This window comes from Triplophysa dalaica, chromosome 11 (assembly GCF_015846415.1).
Source record: "Triplophysa dalaica isolate WHDGS20190420 chromosome 11, ASM1584641v1, whole genome shotgun sequence".
Classification (NCBI taxonomy): domain Eukaryota; kingdom Metazoa; phylum Chordata; class Actinopteri; order Cypriniformes; family Nemacheilidae; genus Triplophysa; species Triplophysa dalaica.
This window is the reverse complement of record NC_079552.1, coordinates 16,366,038-16,389,475: the sequence shown is the minus strand read 5'-3', so window position 1 is coordinate 16,389,475 and position 23,438 is coordinate 16,366,038. Positions and strand designations below refer to the sequence as shown.

The following is a 23,438-nucleotide window of genomic DNA, read 5'->3' as shown; positions in this document are numbered from 1 at the left end:
GTCTCACGTAATGGCCAAACCACATATGGTAAAGCCACATTTAAATTGAACAGGGTGTGTCACGGTTGTTATGACAATGACGGAGTTTTCCCTTTTTTCCATATGAACACCTAACTTTGAATCGACAAACCACAGCTCCCTGTGGGATGAGGCGCTCTCCAATGAGCAAGGGATCCATCTGTTTCCTCACTTCCTCTGTCTCTCTCAGGGCTCGCCTCGAAACTCCTGTGTTGCTCGGCGGCCATCTTGGATCTCAGTCTAAACGAGAAGCGACAGACACGGCAGCTCTGATGGAATGGAACCGTTAACGAACGAATTCTCGCCGCGGCCCAAACGCCAGTGAGCGCCCTGCTGCTGCCGTAACCGGTGAATATTATCGGACAGTCTGACTGAAGGATCGTCGGATGAGCAGATTGTCTTTGGGGCAAATCGCAGCGGAACTGCGGAGGCCCTGCGAAGTGCAATTTTCTATATTCTTACTTGAACCGGACATCCGAGATATGAAACAGACAACGGCGCAAGGCCAGAAAGTATTATGTTATTATTAGAGCACTAGTTAAGGTTCCTTTAACCGATCGCGTTTGGTATTTGGCAACGTTAGTCTGTTTGATGGCTGTACGTCGATTTTAAAACACAATAACGCGAGACCGTGAGCATCCGGTACATATTATCCAAACTTTCAATAAGTTTGCTATCAGTGTTAGAAAATAAATAAATGATATTAGTCAAACGTGAAAATTGTGAAATTCGTATTTTCCCATTCGTTGCATCGCTTAAACCAGTGCTTATTTGGTAAATCCGGAAAAGCGGCTCGCCATCAACAAGATGTCAACAACAAGAGCACCGCTTCCCACCGTCAACGAGAAGAAAGCCGAAAACGTGAGTAGCGTGTTTATTTCTTTATTATTTGGGTTAATACTCAATACGAACCCACTCGGACTTGCTCCATAATGTTGCTTAATCGGCCATCACTGTGATTAATCTTTTGATCCGTCTCATTGTGTGTCTGCGTCTCAGAACCCAGCCGGCAGTTTCGGCGAATGTTTACTGCGCTACCGAACTGTACGTTAGTTGGAGAAATTATCCAAACTGACTAAATCATTCAGACCATTTATGGACAAAATGCGAGGCAGTGTCGCATGTTTTGTGCTGACCGTGTGCTTTAAGTGGATTAGCACTATTGTGCCAGTCTTTAGACAGATGGGGCACCAGGCTGAAGTGACGCATGGGGTCCAGGGCATTGGCGATTTGGCTCTCTTTCTGCTTTATGCTCAACATATGCTCGATTAGACGAACTCCTGCACGCTCATCACTGACTGGCCGTGCGTGGGTTTGCATTTTAAATGCGCGGAGGGGATGCAGATATTGCGCATTGGCGTCAGTCTGCGTCCTATAGGTTACTGCTCATACGTCAGCAGTGAGGCTAATGCAGGTTCCCCCTGAAGATGCCTGTGAATGTTGTCTTTTTTTCAGTCTTCGGTATGACACACCACATCTGTCTTTTCTAAAGAACAGTGTGCACACCACCGAATTTCATACATTATGTTACAGGCTTCTCTAGATCCTAATGTGTCAAGTAACTGGCAATATTCCTTACATAATTGTTCCTCTTTTGTATACAAATGTATTGGTTAGTTTTAAGAATCATGTCAATTGAGGTATCAATCCTTGGATGCTCATGTCCCACCCGGACCAAAATTCACACAAGCGCGCACACACACGCACAGTCGCACACACATTGGGTGTCAAAAAGATTTTGGAAGTGATGCAGTTGGTCAGTATCGGGGTTGGTGAAGGGGAGAGTATTGATGAGTTCTCACAGAAAAGACAGGGCTGTTTGGTTCAATGCCATTCATCTTGCCAACACAAAAATGAGAGGATCTCAATCTAACATGAGACATCGTGCAAGTGTCGTAAGTGACCTTTAATCATCATTTTGTCACGATTTGATACGGGTTGTCAATTATTTTCCGTGCTTTTGTTCGCCTCTTTAACCTGTGCATGTTGGTAGGTTTTTCAGATCTATTATGCAGAGCTTTGTGGATAGCATTTAGGGTGTCCGACATCAGGGACAATATGCAGGATTTATTGGGCATGTTGTGTAGCGCAGTGTGAGCGTAGTGTCATATACAGGGGTGTTGATGTGATATGAGGCTTACCAACTTGCACACTGTTATCATGTTGTTCTTATGACCCCTCGAATAAAGGAATTCAGAGAGTGTTTGTTGTACAGAGGTCCTCACAAGGTTACACTGGATCTTGAGAAATCTGCTATTCTTTTCTCACCGACAGTTTCTTATGTGTATGAATTTTTAGAGCATGTTTGAGTTGATTGATTGGGGAAAACTGAACGTCAAATTAGAAGTCAGCTGTCGTGTGGTGTCAAATGCGAATGTGACAAAAGAATAGAGATGTTTGAGAGTTTAGGGATATGACTGCTAATGGACCTCTCTAACACAGGGCAGTTGAGTCAATATTACTGATTTCTACAATGACAAGACCCTTTGTCCTTGCTGCCGTTTATCAGTTTCCATATGACAGTTATGACAGTTTGGAAATGGAATCCATCCTAGAGGGTAAAATGTTGGAGAAAATAAGCACAAGTTATCTTTGAGATTTTCCATGCATAGCTGCTTTGAACATTTTCCAACAAAAACACACACATGCACAGTGGTGTCTGTATGTTATTATTGCCCATAAAATCAAAACTAAATTATGGTTATTTATTTTCTTCTGATTTGTTTTTAACTTTCAAATCCACAGCACACGACAAATGGCCATGGCCGGGCAGAAGTGACCTCTCGGTCGGTGCGGTCGAGTGGTCGAAACAGGAATTCTGGATCAGGGTTGGAAGATGTGCACCCTGTTATTGGGAATTACCGACTTCTGAAAACCATAGGAAAGGGCAACTTCGCCAAGGTCAAACTGGCTCGCCATATCCTCACAGGAAGCGAGGTGGGATGTCAAGATTCATAAGTGTGTTTCCTGGCACGCAAAAGGCCACTGGGGTTTTTCCAGAGACACATGTAGCAGTTCTGCCCTAGTGTTTCTTTTAAGAAATAGTTTTAAAGCTGTTCAAATGGATTTTAAATAATAAACTATTATGTATGACAAAGCCCCACTAATGTTAAATTAAAATATCAAATAATTTTGTTGTATTCTAGTTTACGTTTGTCTTTCCATTTCCTTTCTCAGGTGGCAATAAAAATGATTGACAAAACCCAACTGAATCCAACAAGCCTTCAGAAGGTGAGTGTCATGCTTATTATTATTGTTAAGATAGCCGTGTGTGCTTTACGGGTATATGATGCTCACTTTTATGATTGTGAGCTTTTCTTATCAATGCCGTGTAGCCATGCATGTTTGAAAATGGCTGGATCAGGTTGTTTAAATGGTGTTCTTAATAATAGTATACGTTTAAGTAAATGGTTAAATTAATGTTTCTGAGGAATTGCTTTGTTTGACCTGTGACATATTGTGTATGGGTTACATGGTAGTTGGTAGTTTTGTTGCTGGTAAAGCTGCAGTTGCGTGAATAAATGAATATTTCATCAAGAAATCAACATTTGGTCATCGCCATAATGTTGTTTCCATCTATGATATTAGGTAGCTTTTTTGCTAAATTCTTTTTATTCTTTTTAATGCAAACTTTGTTTAAAATGCAACAAAGTATCTTGTAAAATCTTGTGATGGCTGTAATATGCCTTGGACACATTAGGGCCAGTAGTAAAATGTGTCAACACCATCTTTGATAGAATGCATCAAGAAGTCTTTACTACAATCTCTATTTGGGATTTACAGAAGAAAGAAAAAAAGGATGTGTTGAAATGGATTTTTGGGCAAACTGTTCCTTTAAAAACTGATCTTCTGTGATATCCGATGCATTTTTACAGAGGTTTGTTAAGTGGACATGCAGCATCATTCAGCTTGAGGAGTTAGCAGTAACCTTCACACACCAGGCACAAACACTGTTGTACCAGCTGTGCTGTAATATTCTGCCCACCTACTGCAGACCGCATCGCTGCTCAGTCCACTTTCATCGAGAACAGGCTGCCACGCCTGCGCATTTGCTGCCTTGTTTTAGAAAAGGTTTATTTCTAACAGCTTTCAAAGATGTGTGAGATATGGAGCGAGAAAATACTGCAATATTGGTTGGGTCGGAAATTGAGAACTGGTTTCTGGGATGGTTTACAAAGTGTATAATTTGATCATGATGTTAAAGGGACAGCTCACCCAAAAATAAACATTCTGTCCTTATTTACTCACCCGCATAGATAAGCCCCACCAAACGTGACTTGCGTAAACAAATTGCGCTATTCGCCCGTAATTGGACACTTGAACATTTTGCATTTACTCGCTTCATTCGATTGTTAAATTCGCTTCACATTAGACGTGAATTCGTGTCATGGGAGGGGCTTCTGCCAGGCAGCTCCAGTCTCGTGTGTGTGTGTCTGTGTGTATATACTCAATTTGAGCTATATATATATATATATATATATATATATATACCTCAAATTGAGTTGAGCGCTTTTTTTACAACTTACCAGATTGTCCCACCTCCTCACTCACTCACCAAGCAAAAAGGTTGCAAAAAAACGATAGAAAACTACAAGTGTATTTTATTTGTTTTATAGAAAACAATACCGATGACAAGAATGTTTAGTATGTTCTCTGTCTGTATTGATTCTGTTCCTTTGTAATGTATAATCAGAATTTATAAGTATGATCTTAATAATTGAACTATTATTATTCTACCTAAATCAATTACATAAAAATGTCTTTGGCTCCCATCAAGTACAGAATTGAAGTGAACGGCGGTAAGGACATTATGTTGAACAGTTTGGAACTCTCCATCAATCTTCACAACAGCCAGTGAAGGAAGTAAGAGGAGGAGGGTATGAGAGGGGGGACAGGACAGATGGACATTTCGGTGGGCCGACGGTGAAGTGACAGAATGGAGGGACCTAAGAACAGTTTGGGGTGGAAGATAAGACTAGAAACGGGCACCGATACAGTATGCCTGATGAGTAGCAAAAGGGACATGCGATATGATAAGTGAGAGACAGACAGATAAACATGAAATGAAAGATGGCAGGCTTGAGATGAAACGAAGGATTGAAATGATAATGCTCATCAGCAGTCGCTCTGTGATACACAATCTGAGGACGCGGCTCTAATATTAGCTGCGAGCTGCAAGCCGCAGCAACCATTAGTTTTTCCACAGAGCCATCGATTGGGATTCTGTGTATTTTCTGTCTCTCTGTGGCCGCTGGTCCTAAGCCAACACACAACTCTGATTCTGATCTCATTTCACTGTCTCTTAGGTGTGTTAAGTTCAGAAGCAGCATTGTTTTGGGTCGCATTCCTTATTTCTGTCGGTCTGTGTTGTGTGCGAGCGTCTTTGCGAGTCACAGGTTGTGTAATTGCCTGTGGGCGTGCGAGCTCCGCACAAGGTCTGGACCCTCAACTGAAGTGAGATGTTCTGCCGGGTTTTTTTAGTCATCACAGAGGCGTTAGGAGGATGGTGCACCAGAGGGAGGGGATGTGAGAGTTGAGCTAGAAATGAGAATCTCAAGAAAAATGTATTTGACTGTGCTTTATGCTGTGCTGTTAAAGAGCCTGAGAACACGCTGAAATCTAGAACTGTTCAAATATAAACTATTTTCAAAATCAAATATATAAATCCTAAAACACAAAGTTACGAAGAAATGAAGAAGCAATATTTAAGTTTCTCCTTTGTTCTTGATCATTTACTCACCCTGATCATTTACTCACCCAAAAATAATTATTTTGGTCATCATTTACTCACCCTTAGATTGCTCTAAATCTTTATAAATTTCTTTCTTCTGCTAAAAACGAAGGAAGATATTTTACAACAATGTCAGTAATGAAACTGATCTAAATCCCTCGTTGACTCCTATAGTTTATCCTTTTCCTACTATGGCAGTAAATGGGGGAAAGATCTGCTCGGTTACTGACATTCTTCCAAATATCTTCCTTTGTTTGTTTGGAATGGACCTATGATGCTCTTTGACAGATTTTAAATCATGCTAACACAAGGCTTCGGTTTTGCACTTCAGTTGTCATTGTAATGTTGTAATGGTAAATTGCAAGGGATTAAAGTGTGCAGGTGCGATCAGACAGAACGTGTTAGACCTCTTTTAGATTGTTTGTTTAAAGTGTCAGGTAGCGTTTTGCGCGATGCTTACTGTAAGTTTACACCGCTGTTACCGAGAGCGTCAAAGTGACCGGAAGTCGAAGAGAGTTGAAATCATATCAACTTTATGGTAATGAGCTTATGACGTGCTTCGGCGGGAACAAATCGAAACCACCACTCGAGAGGATTTCAGACAACGATACCAGAGCATCCGCAAATTTTTCTACAGTATTGTTGGCAGGGCGGCCCGAGCGATTTTTGGTGCTCTCGCCAGCAGCGGACGGCACTGTGAACCTAAAGTTATGCGCGCCGGGCGCCTCACGTTTTTGCAGCCTGCTGGGCATCGCGTTTTGGGCAGAGTGCTATGAGCTCCTGAAGTGAAAAAAAAACTCAACTCTGAGCAGAAAAGTTCTTAAGGTCATGCGCCTTTTCCCCATTGTCCAATTGAATGATGATGTGACTGAACATTACAGTTGCTGGAAAAGTCCAGAGACTGATAAAGGAGAAATGTGTGTCGGCTGACGCTGGTTAACCGAGCAAGGCTAGAGGAAGCACCCTGCTTGTACCTTTAAAAGTTTCTAATAATATAACTAAATAGAGCACCAGCGCTATTATTCTTGACTGACAGGTCAGCTGTTTTGGTGGTTACCTAGCAACATAAAAAAACACTCTTTCGGTTGACTCTCTGGAAGAGCTGCTCTCCTCGCGTTTTCGAACATGTGATTTGCCCCCTTATGCTTTCTTGAATTGCATTGTTTTTCATTTCAACATGCCATTTATGTAGTTTAAAGGGACGGCATGACTCTTTCTACTGTGCACAAAAGTAGATATTTTGAGAAATGTCTTGGTGGTTTTGTGGCTATACGATGGAAGTCAATGGGGTGCAGTGTTGTTTGGTTACAAACATTCTTCAAACTATCTTCTTTTGTGTTTTTTGCAAAAGAAAGTCATACAGGTTTAGAATGACATGAGGATAGGTAAATGATGACAGAATTTTCATTTTTAGTGAACTATTCCTTTAACCCAGTGAGATAAGTAGCTGTTAAGTGAGGGGACTTTGTAAGAGTCCTGCTTTTCATTCATGCTGTGACATAAATCTTTGGCTCTTCTGCACGGCTTTTAATCTTCTAGGCTTTACTGTCTTGTTCGGCTACTATAGAGAGGCTCTAAGAATAAAGGAAATCCCAGTCAGCGCAATATCTGGAGAAAACTTTAACAAATATATCTTCTCTTTCTGCTTCTGAACCCTTCACCTTGCCTTGCACAAAGATTTACATTTTGGTTTCTGACTGTAAACATAACGTTTGCCTTTCATTACAAGTTACTGTCACGTATCTGAACCTGATTTCCACACAGGACCCCACAAGTACATTTTTATTCTTGTAGCAAGACGTTTTTACAGGTGAAAAGAAATCGTGCCCAAACCTGTACTTAGTATCTATCTAAAGGTGCACGTTTAGCAACTGTTTAAAGCAATAGACTGATTTTACGCCACTGCCATGTTGAAATCGAAAGTGAGGCAGAGGTGGGAAGAAAACCAGAAGGACAAATAGACTGCAGTAGTTTGGACAAACAACCTGGAGTTATTAAAACGATTGATGATCTTAAATGTGACAATATAAGCAAAGGAGGCATGTCACACAAGCTGTTTTACTTCACCACTTAAAGGGAAACCTTTACCCAAGAGTTAAATTTTGTCAAATATTTTTTCACCTTCACGTTGTTTCAAATGTGTGTACATTTCTTTGTTCTGATGAACACAGAGAATGATATTTGGAAGAATGCTTATAACCAAACAGATCTCAACACACATTGACTCGCATAGTAGGCAACTTTTTTTTTCTTTTTACTTTTTCTGTTGAACACAACAAAAGAGATTTTGAAGAATGTAGGACAGCAAACAGTTCTGGGGCACTTTTAACTACAATTGTTTTTATCTTACTCTGGAAGTCAATGGGTGTTGAGATCTGTATGGTTAGAAGCATTATTCCAAATATCTTTCTCTGTGTTCATGAGAACAAAGAAATTTAAACAGATTTTGAGCAACTCGAAGGTGAGTAAATGATGACAGAATTTTCATTTTGAGTGAAGTGTCCCTTTAAGCCATACTGTCAGATATTAGTGACTGTTTAAACTGCCATAAACGGGTTTCATTCGCGCACACACAGCCGATCTAACCTGGTTTATTAAAGCATTATTTGGATTTTTAAGTCACACAGACACCCGATAGTTGTCCAACCATTGCAGTCTATCTGTCATTCCGGTTTTCTTCCCACCTCTGACTCGTTTTCAATTTCAACATGGGAGCGAAGTAAAAATCAGTTACCATTTTATAACCAAAAGAAGTGTATAACAGTAGGGTGAGAATTGGATAGGGGTTATTCTTTACTAAAAGCATTTCCCTGTGGTCTGAAACCTCCCTCTCTCTCTCTCTCTCTCTCTCTCCCCAAAGTTACACTCGGGAGAAGGAAACAGCTCGTACTAACAGCGCAAGAATACAGTCTGCCTGCTATAGTGCCATTAAACTTTCATGACTCTTTCATATCATCGAAAGTGGAGGATTCACATTCTTTTTTTCTTAAAGATGAATAAATAATGCACAAGTGCTGGTTTCCACAGAGAAGGAACCTCTCAGTTTGCTAACACAATGACTCAGTCGGGCTTTAGCTTCCGGTTATGTTAGTACTGAAAGAGTCTACAGCTTTTGTGTAAGAGAACATCTTGACATGTTGATAACATTGAATTATCCTCTTCTCTCCAACAGCTTTCCAGAGAAGTAACAATCATGAAGAATTTAAACCACCCAAATATCGGTAAGTGAAAGGGTTGATGTGGACACAGATGTTTCCCACCTCGGTCTAACCGCTCATAAGTACTGCCTTTAAATGTTTCTCTCATTGAGTTTAATTGCTTCTCCCGCATCTGTTGTCAGTTCCTGTTTGCAAACAGCGTAATGAGCCAGACACGCCGTCATGTCTTAATACGGAGGGGCTTTATGTATCACCCACCTAAATTTAGATTCTCTGTCGAAGGTTCAGACAGAGACCTCGAGAGTGCTTAAAGAGTACATAACTAAGGATTTTTAAGGTCCTACTTTGGTTTATGGAGTGTCCAACAACAAGTTTATGTACAAAGAAGGTGTAAAAACACTATTATTTTGTAATAATAGCTAGAAATGTCATTTTCATAATCTCATGTTATGTACTCTTAATGTTTATAAACAATACCACCAAGGGGAGAAACACAATGTTCGGATGATACGAATGAAATGAATATTTCAATCTTGATAGTCCTGTTTTTACACTAAAAGTTTAACCTTGTTGACTTGAAATCTTTTTATTTTTTCCACCTTCCTCTTGTCATCATTTTCTGTAATTCCCTGCTGTGTCTCCAGTCAAACTGTTTGAGGTGATCGAGACAGAGAAGACTCTGTTTCTGGTGATGGAATATGCCAGTGGAGGTATGTATTAGACATGTTTATCTTGTGTATTTATCTTCTCATGGTTATTATCTTTAACCTCTGTCCTCTGTGTCTTGTGCAGGTGAGGTGTTTGACTACCTGGTGGCTCACGGGAGGATGAAAGAGAAAGAGGCCAGAGCTAAATTTAGACAGGTGCCGTTCTCATACTGTGTTGTTTCAGGATATTTCATATACAAAGCAAACTGGAATGCTTGTTTTCTGTTCGATGGGAGTTTAAAACAGTTCACGTGCCTCAACTCACCCCGTAATGTCCTGTACTGCTTTAACCAATACCGACTGCGGCTACAAATAATCATTACCTCTCATGCTTTATGACCTCAAGTAACCTTGTTATTGTCAAGTAAAATATTGCTGACATTTTATTACTGTGTGTTTAAAATTGAAAAGATGTTTGTTGCAAGAGCTCTCTGTGTCAACCAAGTTGTTTGTTGAGACATTGTGGTCTTGCTATCTTTTCAGTCTACTCAATGACAGCTGTATCACATGCATCATTGTATTGGACGTTACGTCAAGCTCACTTTTGTGCTAAATGTCTCCACATTGAAATCTGATGCATGCAAACAAACGCCACAGCAAAACGAAAGAGATCAGCCCACAATCACTGGTATTAAAATATGTGTGGTAAACCAACTGTGCTATCAGATTGTATTATTGATGCTTTTTTGGTTGTCTGTGTGTTATGTCATACTTGCACTGGGGATAGTGGTTAGTCATCAGGACCGGGGTTGAACATGGTCACTTCTTTGAAAATGAAGAGCCAATCAATGCAGCCCATTGAATTTTGCCAAAAGCCATTAATGTGAGCAGACAGCTCATGACCCAATCACTGGACTAATGCCCTTTTCCTGAAGTTTATTTGGTAATCTCTGGTTGTTTATAATTAGTTAAAAAGAGTACAAATGTAATGATATCTGATTGTTTTTGTTTTGTACAGATTGTATCAGCTGTGCAGTATTGTCACCAAAAACACATCGTGCACAGAGATTTAAAGGTGAGCAGTCCTCGATTTTGTGTAAAATGTGAATTTGTAGTATTATATAATGACCCCTGAAATATTCAGACACTTAAGCCACAGTAAAAGAATGTTGCTTTGGGTAATAAAGTTAATTCATTAATAATTGGTTTCTTCAAAAAACTAAATCATTCCTAGAACTGAAATTCTATTCCTCTTATTCAAATTTTTATAACTTAACCTTTGTGATATTTGTATAGTGTTTGTATGTTTTTCTTTATCCACCTCACACTCACATTTCATCTATTTTTACATTCTGTGTCTTTTCACAGGCTGAAAACCTGCTTCTAGATGCTGATATGAACATTAAGATTGCTGATTTTGGCTTCAGTAATGAGTTCATGGTGGGAAATAAGCTGGATACATTCTGTGGCAGCCCACCGTACGCTGCCCCGGAGTTATTTCAGGGTAAGAAGTACGATGGGCCGGAGGTGGACGTATGGAGTTTGGGGGTTATACTCTACACGCTGGTCAGCGGGTCCCTGCCCTTCGATGGCCAGAATCTCAAGGTATTCACTGTCCTTTATTGACACTTATGTGTGTGTGAGTCAGTTCTTACAGCTGTGTCTGTTCCGCAGGAACTACGTGAACGCGTGTTACGCGGTAAATATCGCATTCCTTTCTACATGTCCACCGACTGCGAGAATCTTCTCAAGAGGTTTCTAGTCCTAAACCCTGCCAAGAGGGGAACTTTAGAGGTCAGCCTCTCTCAATGTCTCATACATTTCTTTGAAGTTGAAACATTTTAAAAGCCTGTTTTGTGTTGCAGATGGGGATGTACAGTATTTTAAATAATATTGTTTTGATGGTAACACAATGTTAGGAAACTGTAAAGTGAACTCAATGCACTCATAGTCAGGCTTTTAATGCTTTCTAAAGATAAACAGAATTGTGAAAAATTATGTTTATTAAACAGGCCTCATGAAAACTCCTCCCATTTCCCATTGGTTAGATGCACTTAATTAAAGAATTGTATATGAAGTCGGCAAACCAAAAATTGTGACATGGCACGTGACGTTTCGATCACACAGGCTCTTAACCAGGATATTGATGCACTAAATTTCCATTAGTTGAGGCAAATTTTACATCCTCAAAATATGATGTACTTTATTTATAAATTCAATAGCAAGGATAATGTTACAGTTTTTTTATAATAACAGTAACTGTTATGTTTCATCGAATCGTTTTATAAGTGATTCAACTGTGATTATGAACTTTCTTCTTTAGCAAATCATGAAAGAGCGCTGGATCAATGCTGGCTTCGATGATGATGAGCTCAAACCCTATGCTGAACCAGATACTGACATCTCCGATCAGAAGAGAATAGGTAAGAAAAATCACTTTGTGTTTTACATGGTCAACTTTTAAACCAAAGTCTGTCACAGCCGTGTTTACGTTGCAAAGGTAGTGCAGAAGATGAATGCTTTTTTAAATGAATTTGAAGTGTACACGTAAGGTTTCTCGGGTATAAACCCATTTGCACACCATTGAGAAAAGTTAAGGGCTGGTTAGATGCTGAATATCGTTAACAAAGAATAAAAGCTGTCTTTCAGGTGGGTCAGAGCGGCCGTAATTTAGTCTGGCTTTTAAAGCCCATTGCACAGTGAGTCCGAAATTTGCATCTGAAATTTTTGCACTTGAAAAAATAAATACGACGTCACGTTTGGTCAATCACATTTACACACTGCCTCCGATATTTTCGTCCGTCATAAAAAAATTTGTTCTGGGTCCGATTTTTAACAATTCAGAGACACAGTACAACCGAGAAAAAACGCATACGAAAATTTCGGACTATATGTGCAAAGACCTTAACACAGATGTTTAGGCTGAAAGTAAACCCGCTTTTAGGTACAGTTTGCCCAAAATTTTAAATTCTGAACTCGTTTATTTATCCTCATGGCTCAAAACATATGACTCTTTCTTCTGTGAAACACAAAAAAATGGTTTTGTGATCATGTAATGGAAGTCGATGTGAACAAATGTTGTTTGGTGACCAACATTCTTCAAAATATCTTCTTTTGTGTTCTACAGAAGAAAGAAAGTCATATAGGTTTGGAATGACAAGTGGGCGAGTAAATGATGATGGAATTTTCAATTTGGGGTGAACTATCCCTTTAACTTGAATATGTAAATATGCAGTTAGAGGGATAGCTACATCAGTGGTGTTGTTGGGAGTAGATAAGAGTTCGTAAAAATGTTACTCCATGTATTTAAACACCAATCTTGCCTGCTGTGGTTAATAAAGAGCAAAGGAGAGACTGTAGAGACGATGAAAGGATGGCACTAGGGATGTTCTTGTACAGTGTCGAGTGTTGCATAACACACAGCAGCTGGCTCCCTCTCGTCTCTGATCTCCACTCCTCCCTCCTCCTATCTCTCAGCGAAGATCTCCTCATGTGGAAATGTGATATGATCACATGGGCACAAGTGCGAACGGGTTTTGCTTACTGGAACTTAAGCTGTAGCGATGCACCTTTGCTCTCTTATCTGAGATCGGTCCGCAGCTCGAAACATGCAGAGTAACTGGGCACACACATGCAGTCACGTGGTTACTTATTGAGGGAGGTGTAAGAACAAGAACATCAGGGTACTTGAATGTGGAGTGAAGCGGAAGGCAGAGAACATGCCGATGTTGCCCTCATATAGCCTCCCCACCCCCACTTTGAGAGAAGCCTCACGTTGCGAGGAGCATGCTGGAGCTCGGTAGCCCACAGCGGTGCTTGTTTGTAGGGACTTGGTGGGACGCAAAGATTCACTTCAGATGCCTCCACGGAGGAAAGCACTTAAGTCAACTGATATAAGGTTTCCATGAGCTCATTATAAAGTCAGATTTCTGAGAGGGAGGGAGAGAAGTGGTGAACCTATATTCATTGTCAATATTATGTCCTTTGGTTCAAGCTTGCTTTGAAGTTCATTCAAAAATGAAGATTGTCTCATTTACTCACCCTTAAGTTGTTTTAAATCTGTATAAATGTCTTTTTTCTGATGAACACAGAGAAAGATATTTAGAAGAATGGTTGTACCAAACTGCTCTTGATCACCATTGACTACCATAGTAGGAAAAATATATTTTTCTGTTGAACACAAAAGAAGGCATTTTGAAGAATGTAGGAAAGCAAACAGTTTACAAACTGAACGCAAACAGGCACTTTTGACTACCATTTGTCATTTGTCCTACTATGGTAGTCAATGGTGTCCAATAACTGTTTGGTTACAAGCATTCTTTCGAATATCTTTCTCTGAACAAAGAAATGTATTCAGATCTGAAACAATTAAGAGTAAATCATGACAGAATTTTCATTTATGTGTGAACTACCTTAAATAGAAAAAGCTCTCTGCATCACAAAATATCGAAGTGTGCATTCATTTATAACTCAATTTGCCACATTAAAGTTGAATACAGAGGATATGTCATGTCACATCTAGTCTTATTTATAATGTATTAGTCTTTGTTTTCAACTGTTATGTAATTTAAAATAGCGGTTTTTGGACTCTTGTCAGAATTATGTAATTGTTTATAAATAATTTTTACCTCTTGGTTTGGTTCAAGGAATCTTTGTGATGTTTTTTATTAATTGCATAATCAAAAACCTCACTACATGGCCTATGAAATATATAAGACTTGTTGGTGATGAATGTTCAGTTAAAAATACTGTAACTACTGTAGCTACTGCAGAATTACTTTATAGATGTAATTATTTAAGTTTGGAACCAGATTAACCAAATGTCAATCCATATTCACTTAAGCCATTCAATAGACTAAATTAACCAAATGAAAGGTCTTGTTATAAAACATGTATTTGCTTCCAGTACAGGTTAAGGGTTTACATTAACATTTAATTTATGCATTTGATAGATACTTGTATCTAAACATTTTTTATCCAAAGCAACATATTAGACAAAGCAACATTTTCAAGCTTTTCCTCAGTATCTGTGTTCCCAATGGGTCAAACCCATGACCTAACATATGGCTCTACCAGTTGAGGAACAGGAATGCTTTTTCATCTTTTTAACATTTTTATTCCCTTGTTAAAAAACATCAAAATTTGTTCAGTACAGTTTAAAACAATGGTTCTCTTTTTTTTTTTTTAATACAACTAACAGGGTGTATAGGAAGAATATGTGCTTTAACTGCTGAGTCAACATTCTAACTAATAAACTAGATTTAAAGAGGTATCGACCTGAAGTTTTATAGTGTTCCGCATAACAACACGGTGAGGCAGTGTGGTGTGAGATGAGCATGCTAGTGATAATTATTTGATTCTTTGTCTTGGAATGAATAAAGAAAACACAAAAAATATGTTTGTGTACATTTAGTGCCCTTTATTCTTTAGTAAAAGAGTAACATGCCATCGCTGTCGGACTGAAACCTTGTATCTCTGTTTTTGATGCTTTCAATATTTTACCAATAAAAGTAATTAAAAAAACTACTTACTTTGACCAAACAGGGATTTAATTATGCAAAAAATGCAGAGTTTTATCCTGTAAATGGGCAGTTTTGTAGAAACAAGGCTTCAGTCCAACAGCCACAATGCACAATGTTCTTGAATAGAAGCTGTTTTAATGAAGTATTGAACTTCTACTTGCTCAGGCAACACAACATGGTGTTACCATGGAGTGCTTGTGGTATTCAGTGTATTGTGTGATGAGTCTCTTTATTGCAATTCTTGGATTTTTCTGCACAGTGTATCGTTCTTAAGGCAAAAATCAGATTTGTTTCAACAAAACCACAAGATTTGATGTAACAAGCACATGCGTAAAAAACTATTTACAAACTAGTTACACTGGCACAGGAAAGAGAATTAAAACATTGAGTGGTATGTGTCATTTTGCAGATGTCATCGTGGGCATGGGCTTCTCCAAAGATAAGATTCAAGAGTCTTTGTCTAAAATGAACTATGATGAGATCACCGCCGTATACTTACTGCTGGCCAGAAAGACAAATGAGGTAAACCGCTAATGAAGTAAACTGCTAATGAAGTGTGGGATTTGTTATTATCGGCAGTCTCGACAGTTTTTAACTGTTTTGTGGCTTTACAGGAGGTCATTGAATCCAGCTCCAATAGTAATCTGTCGGTGGCAAAGACCAGACCCACCAGCGAGATGAACGGCCAATCACCATCTCACCTGAAGGTCCAGAGAAGCGTTTCTACCAGTGAATCCAGAAAATCCAGACGCCACAGTGATCAGGGTGACTTTCAGTCGACAATTACATTTTTCGTTTACATACCGCCAAACGTTAGCTTGTTCAAGTAGTGTGTATTACTTCGTCTATTGGTACTATTGTAACTAATAAAACGGTGCAACATAATGACATGTATATTTACCGTCTTAAAAGAAAAGAATGTGGATCCCTTTGTGCTTATTTTTTCTCTCTCTCTCAGTTGGTATCACTAACTCAGGGTTGAGTAACTCAAAGAAGACTGTCCCTGGCACAGCTGATGGTGATGTAAAACAGGAGGGTGGGGTCACAGCACGCAAGCCCCCCTCTCACAGCCCTCCCAGCCCGCTGCTGGGTAATGCCAACAACCCCAACAAAACAGAAATACCCGAGCGCAAGAGAGGCAGCACCATTACTCCTAATGTGAGTTTACTGCCTGTTTTTGCTTCAGTGTAAAGACTGATGTCAGGACTCAACGTGAAAAAAATCACATGTAGCGGTTAATCATATCTGCAGTTTCTTCATTCTCCACAGAATAACTCTGGATCCGGAGGCATATCTAGAAGAAACACGTATATGTGCACTGATAGAAACAACACAGAGCGCCTTTCAGTTATTCCAAATGGGAAAGAAAACAGGTACAGTGATAAGCCAATTTTGTTTTGGCCGTTTACCGTTTCCACTGCAAAACAAACAATTGAGCATTCAGCTCCTTCAGGCAATGCATTTTATTGGTCTATTAGTTAGAACCTTAGCAGTACTGAAACACTCACACATACACTATGTAAATGTAGTGAAACCAAACCTGATTGTGTTTCTCTGTAGCGTGTCATTGTCTCCTGGCTCTCGGGACCCCGGGGCGTCCACTCATAGCATCAGCACCGCCACCACACCTGATAAAACACGTTTTCCACGAGGCACAGCGAGCCGCAGCACCTTTCACGGACAGCTTAGGGATCGGCGCACGGCCACCTACAACGGCCCTCCTGCCTCGCCCACTCAACCACGCAGCCGCGGTAATGCCAACAACCTGCTCACCAAGCTCACCTCCAAACTGACACGCAGGTAACTGCACGCACTTCTACAACATGCACACATGAATACCTGTTCATGCATTACAACGCAACGTATAGCTGCTCAGTTTATTTCTGTGGTACGTTAGGAATTTCCCTCAATTTAAACTTTTTCTTATTCTTTCCTAAACTCCTCGTCCTTTGGTTTATGTTCTTTAGAACAGAGTTTTATTTTGTCCATCTTTGTAATGTCTGTCCTTTGTTTTTTTTCATCTCTTGTGTTGTAGAAATATGTCATTCAGGTTTTCCAAAAGGTAGGATTTTGAGTTTATGGAGTGTTAAAATCTCTCTCTTAACGTAATGAGAAGTGTCCGGAGCTGACGCACTAACCCATAGTGATTGGATTGCAGTGATTTAGAGTTTTAATGCTCTCACAGCGGTTGATTTCAGCATGCTTTATAAGTCACTGCCTGCATATTAGTGTGGCCAGATTGAATCAATCTACTGCTCTTTAACAGATTGCTCCTGTACTAATGTCTGCATGACACAAGCTGATTGTGCAAAACAACATGTACCACTCGATTTAACACTTCAAACGCCTCATTCGTGACTCATTTGACAAATTCCACGAGGACTTTTGTACATTTTTAGAGACAATGGAATGCTTAGGTTGTCTTTGAGGAATGGGTTTAATTGTTGAGTTGTCTAAATACATTATATACATATTGCATAAGAGAGCACAGAACAATCTTCCATGAGGTGGTTGAGACTACACTGATGTGGTATTTATAAACCTGAATCATGTTATGAGACATTGGACGTCTTTCCTGTTTGGAGGTTCATTTGGTTAGTTCTACACTGCCATCTAGTGGTAAACGTACAGTTAAACTTTGGAGTGAGTCCCTGTGTGAAGACACTCTCCCAGCAAGGATTGACAAAACTGCCTTTAAATGTTGTGTTAAAACTAAATGAATGACAGCTCGAGGTGTATTATTGTTGCTTATTTGGTTTTACTATAATTGTTGTTGCAGAATGCATTATTAAAATGTATATGCTAGGGGTGCAGGATCTAAAATGTAATGTTATCAACGGAGATAAATTGTAGCAAAATCAGATCTGAGGTCATCTTTCAAATTAAATTCGCACAGATTAGTTTGTTTTATGTTCACCTCTAGTCAGGTGTGTTTGAGTGATGGAGGTGTTTACATTAAATTATGATCCCGTCTTTTAAAGTCATGTCTTTGTTCCATTTCTCTTGTGTTTTTCTTTTCCCCATCTTTCTCTTTTGTTTCTCATACATGATTTGTGTCAGCTAGGGTGGAAGTTTTAATTGAAGGTTCTTTTAAAGGGTAAATTTAGTGTTAGGGTTGTTTTACAGTCGGCCTGTGATTATGTAAACGCAGCAGTCTACAACAGCACACTGCCCTAATATGGGCATGGCTGTGACAGTCTTTGGTGGGAGGAGCCAGTGCTGGGAATAAAGTGATAACTGACCACCCAATTCTTGAAGTATTTCTCAAGTCTTTTTTTTTCTCATAGACAAAAAGCATTTGATTTAAAGCAAAAAGAAAAGACTGGACTGTTTTCTATAAGGTTGTAATCTCCCGATCCCGTAATACAATGTGAAAGATCTGCTGTAATTGAAAAAAAATAACATTAAACTATTCACTCATTAAAATCATTTTAATTTCTTTCAAACCCTTCACATTTAAGCAGACAGTTTTAGGACAGTTTGTACGCAAGAAGACAGTGATGAGGCTGTCTTATGCCATTTGCAATGCTTCACGAGAGTGGGTGGTCATTGGCTGAACTCAAATCCTGTTACCACAGTAACGGCGACTTCTCTGATTGGTTGTTTACTCAGGATAATTATTAGTGTTGTTCTTCACTTGGGATTTGCACATCTACTTTTTATAAATAGTGGCTGTTCTTTGGAAACTAAAACTACTAAATTGAAAAAATAGACAATTGAGATACATTATACATATTATTTTAAATATTTAATGTAAAATTGCTTTGTTTAAGGGCTCTATAATGTTGTACACATGTTAAAACAATGAAATGGCTGCTGCTTTTGCATTCAAGTTTATTGTAGCTATTTGGAGTTCTGTTTTTCTGTCATTTGGCTAAAACCTTGTGTTACAAAAGAGGAAGTGCTTGTGTTTGAGGTAAAGAAAATGCTGTACACATTCAAACAACCTTTCTTTTGTACTTTTGCTATACAAACAAGCCCAAACCTTTACTGCAGCACTTCATTCACAATAGAGACAGTTTGAGAATTCTTCATTGGTTAAATATTTGCTAAACCCACTGACGGTGGCTAACAGAAATGCTTTATGATAAAAGATGAAATTTGGATAAACCAGCCGCGTGTCCGCGATTGCCTATTTCTATACTATATAGTAGGCGAAAATGAGTATGAGTCATGAGTAGTATGTCCGAAAACTCAGAATGCACAAAACGGTAGGCGAGAAATACCCAGATGGTCTACTGCTTCTGCCGAGATTTATGAATGTTCATCGGATGGACACTTCTCTATCTCATGAGGCAACGGGAGCTGAGCAACGGACAAATTTACAAATGTTATCCCATAAAAATAGCGGGTGTCCTTTTTTTTAAAAATGTAAGTACAAACTGATACATTTCTCGTGAATAAATTATGTTTGTACCAACGCCTAGGTACAGGTTTCTGTTAATGCGTCATAGATCAAAGGTCATATGGTTCACATGACAATAAAACATGGCAGATGCAAGTATGCCCGAAATCTATTTATACTCCCCCCACACATACTAAATAGAACGTACAGTTTAGGTAGGTACTGTTAGGTATGAACGGTCTAGGTAGGTACTTCATTTAAATCAGACCATACTATCATAGTATGTGGTTTTGGACGGAGACAAGGTGTGCAGCCAACAGTGAGGATATGAAGTTTACATTTATTAATGAAACGACAACATGTTCTATTAGTTTTTGTATGGAGCAAGCATATTTTTAATGCTCTATAGGCCTGTGTCTACCAGAGTATGTGAGCAAGTTTCTGGTGGGAGGAGCCAGTACTGGTTATTAGGAAGGATTTATGGTTAGAACAGCACTTTAAGCTGCAGCAGACCTTGTGAGGACATTCAGAAACTCACCTTTATATAATCAAGTTTTATAAACACTCTGTCATAATACAGAAATGCTCTATTACCTGTTTAAACTGTGTATCAATCTATCCCTCTCTTCCCTGTGTTTCTTTCTTCCTCCCTTCCTTCCCCCTTCCTATCTCTCTCGTTTTCTCTCTCTCTTTTTCTCTCTCTTTCTCTTTCTCTCTCTGTCTTTGTCTCTCTCCCTCTCTGTCTGGCTTCCTCCCTCAGGGTCACACTTGACCCGAGCAAACGGCAGTCTGCCGTCAAATCAGGGCCGGCTGCCCCTTCTGTGCCCCCCACCCTCACAGTCCCCTCCAACCCTACGGCAAAGACTCTTAGTAAGTCTGCGCTCCACTCGATTATTGTTATTCCTCGTTGTTTTTCATCCCCCTCTCCTCCTGCCTCTTCCCTTTCAACCTCCGACAGGGTTCCCATGGTTAAGGAAACCTGGCAAAGTCATCAAAATCGAAATTCGCTATAGAAATGTCCTGGTTATGCTCTGGTCTGGAATACTTTACTCTTGTGTGCAGGAAAAATCTGAAAGTTTGTGATGTCTGATTTGTAAACAAAATAATTTCTTGTCAATAGAAAAGTGTGGGAACCCTGTGGCTCTGTCACGGCTTTGTTTTACCTGTGTCCACTAGTTGAAGTTTTCTTTTTGTCGGCTTTGAACTGCTCTTTTGTTCCTGTTCCAGATTGTATGTGACATGTCGAATGATTGTTTTGTGTGTCAACCATCAGTGCGATACTATGCCCGCACTACGACATGAATCCTCTAGGATGTAAAGGGCACACATGTCTTTTATATCTCTATATCTGTTTTATATCAGGTCACAAGTAATGTCTCTCATTAAGACACTATTGTATGAAATGTACTTCATCGTTCAAATGTACACACGCGTGTCAAACTCAACTTTTAAAATCTTTGTTTTGTTGTCTCAGCCAACATACTGATTTAAGACAGGGTTCTATTGCTAGATGTATATTCATTTTGGTAAACTATCTTCTTTCTGTCTCGAATTCAGTCTGTGTTTATATCTTTTGCTGTGTGTTTTAAAATGACTAAAAAACTATTTCTTCCTGTTTTTCTATCTTCATTCCTTTGTGCATCATTGTGATCACTAATCAATCAACAAATAATAAAAAAAAAGAGTCTCAACCGAGTTTGAGAGAAGCGGGAGATTTGAGGGCTCAAGGTGAGGTGTCAGGAAACTGCTCATTACATTCATGTGTTTCAGACCCATGTCCATCTGTAACATGGATATATGAGAGTGTACAGTATGAGGACTATTAGTCTGGTCTGTTGATGTCAAATTATGTGTTTTATCACTGCATTCATATTAGGACTTGGCTTTACATTAAATATTTACTATAGACCACTTCGCAAGATGTAACACTGGTCCAGATGCCCTTCAGGGTTAATTTTTTAGACCTATATATTGAAATATGAAATGAAAAATGAAACAAAATACAACCAACAGAACATTTCTCACAAAGTTTCGTGTAGTGTTAAAAACTGAAACAGGACCAGTGTTATTTACGTCTTCGGAAGTGGCCTTTATAATTGATGTGATTTTGCTGTCAATTTGAGCCATTTTGTTTAGTTAAGTTTTTAAAGTCATTAAGTGATAAGTCGGAACCACTTAAATCGGTGAGACAAGTTTTATTGATTTCAGTGACACATGTACGTACATTTTTGTAGTTTTGTACTATTTTATTGGTTCATATAAAGATATATAATGAAATATAACCGATACTATTATATAGCTGATAGAATGTAAACTGTGGATCATGACAGTATTATAGTTACATTTTTAGTTTTTCCTAATGACTTCCCTGGATTAATCATGGGATTGAAGAGAAAAAAAGATAAATATAATACTTTCACAACATTTCAGTGCATATTCATTGTGTTATGGCTCACAATACTAAAATATTTTTTTTATTTTACCTCCCTGTATTATATTTTTTATAGAATACAAACGTATGCTGCTTCTGTGCATGCCCCAGCATAAGTGCTGTGCATTTGATTTACAGTAATTCCCATGTGTGATAACCCATGCATGCATCTGCTACTATAACTTTTAACAGAGTAACATCAATATGTGCAATGTTGCCATGTAGCTCTTAATGCATCTATTTCTGCTGCTCCTAAACCGTTCCATTATTAACTCAAATTTTCTTTTTTCATTCTCGCTTGACTGCATATTGCCTTCTTCCAGTCGCCATGTATCTGGGGATCAGCAAAAAGATGAAGGGAAAGATGGAAAAGACGGCAAACCCCGCTCTCTCCGTTTCACCTGGAGTATGAACACCACCAGCACCATGGAGCCGGCCGACATCATAAATGAGATCTGCAAAGTTCTGGACGCCAACAGCTGCACTTACCAGCAGCGCGAATGCTTTCTGCTTCTCTGTGCCCACGGGGACAGCCGCTCCGACAGCCTTGTCCACTGGGAGATGGAGGTTTGCAAACTGCCCCGGCTCTCACTTAATGGTGTCCGTTTTAAGAGGATATCCGGCAATTCCATCGCTTTTAAGAACATTGCTTCCAAAGTTGCAGGCGAACTCAAGCTATGAATATATATCTTTAATGTATCTACATAGAGGAATTTATGAAATGGTTCAGTATAGACAAATTAAGGTGTACAATCGTAAAAGTAGCAGTTACAGAATGTTTTTTCTTTCTTAAAATAAAACTACTTACGTACATGTATTTGAAAAATGTATATACTTTAACATTGCTTAAAGCAATAATTTCTTAACATCGTTCAAACATTTATTGTATTCTTGTGCGAGTCGTTCAATGATGTAAAAGAAAACAAGATTAAACCGTTCAGTGTTACGATTGTATGCACCTCACAAGAAGCTCTGAGAATGTTCAGAGAGGAAGTGACTCATTGCCATCAACATCATTTCATGTTGATATGCCTGATCATTTAGGAAATGGATGCTGGATGGAGATTTGATGGTTTTATTTTAGCTTTTAATAGGCACTATTCTGTGGTGGTTTTAATTATTGCGTGTTTTGAGCTGCCCTTGTGTAAAGGGTTTGCCCGGACCTTAAAAAAGTTGCTTATGACTTTCAAATTTGCTCTGCATCTATATTTTAAAGGTGCTCATCTGTGAAAACGGCTGCAGTAAATCTGATCTGCGTTCAGTTTCACTGTTTGAGTGTTACAAAGTGCAAGGTTTAGATGTTTGATAATTTATTTCACATTATTGCCCACTCGTGTATTTTGTGTAAATAATAATGTACTTTGTGGTAACTACACATTTTCATACTTTTGCTTTCGGAGTCTTATACCAAAAGGGCATCTTGTTATCTTTTACTTAAGACTCCCAATAGATCGCATTAAAATATCTGTAATTTGTCACAGTGTTCATTGCAGAAATCTAATACAGTTATAAAGTCATCCCAACATTGTATTGAGTGTTTTTCATATGTTTATAGTTTCTTCTGATCAGTTATACTAGTATTGGCT

The 23,438-nt window shown here is 39.0% G+C and overlaps 1 protein-coding gene across 7 annotated transcripts; it reads left to right on the top strand.

Moving 5' to 3' along the window:
• Positions 1–208: 208 nt before the first annotated feature.
• On the top strand, positions 209–23,369 carry mark3a (MAP/microtubule affinity-regulating kinase 3a). Of its 7 annotated transcripts, XM_056760912.1 has the most exons (19): positions 1,766–1,913; positions 2,764–2,955; positions 3,196–3,249; positions 8,922–8,970; positions 9,552–9,617; positions 9,700–9,770; positions 10,573–10,629; positions 10,923–11,159; positions 11,229–11,348; positions 11,878–11,977; positions 15,486–15,598; positions 15,691–15,841; positions 16,035–16,234; positions 16,346–16,449; positions 16,637–16,876; positions 17,112–17,138; positions 20,182–20,291; positions 21,105–21,149; positions 22,176–22,416. In XM_056760912.1, exons 1-19 carry the CDS (start codon positions 1,809–1,811, stop codon positions 22,262–22,264), a joined length of 2,130 nt encoding a protein of 709 aa, XP_056616890.1. In that variant the 5' UTR covers positions 1,766–1,808; the 3' UTR covers positions 22,265–22,416. The 7 variants fall into 7 exon arrangements, with proteins under 7 accessions (XP_056616888.1, XP_056616889.1, XP_056616890.1 ...); XM_056760913.1 differs by lacking the exon at positions 17,112–17,138; XM_056760914.1 differs by lacking the exon at positions 21,105–21,149.
• The last annotated feature ends 69 nt before the right edge of the window (positions 23,370–23,438 follow it).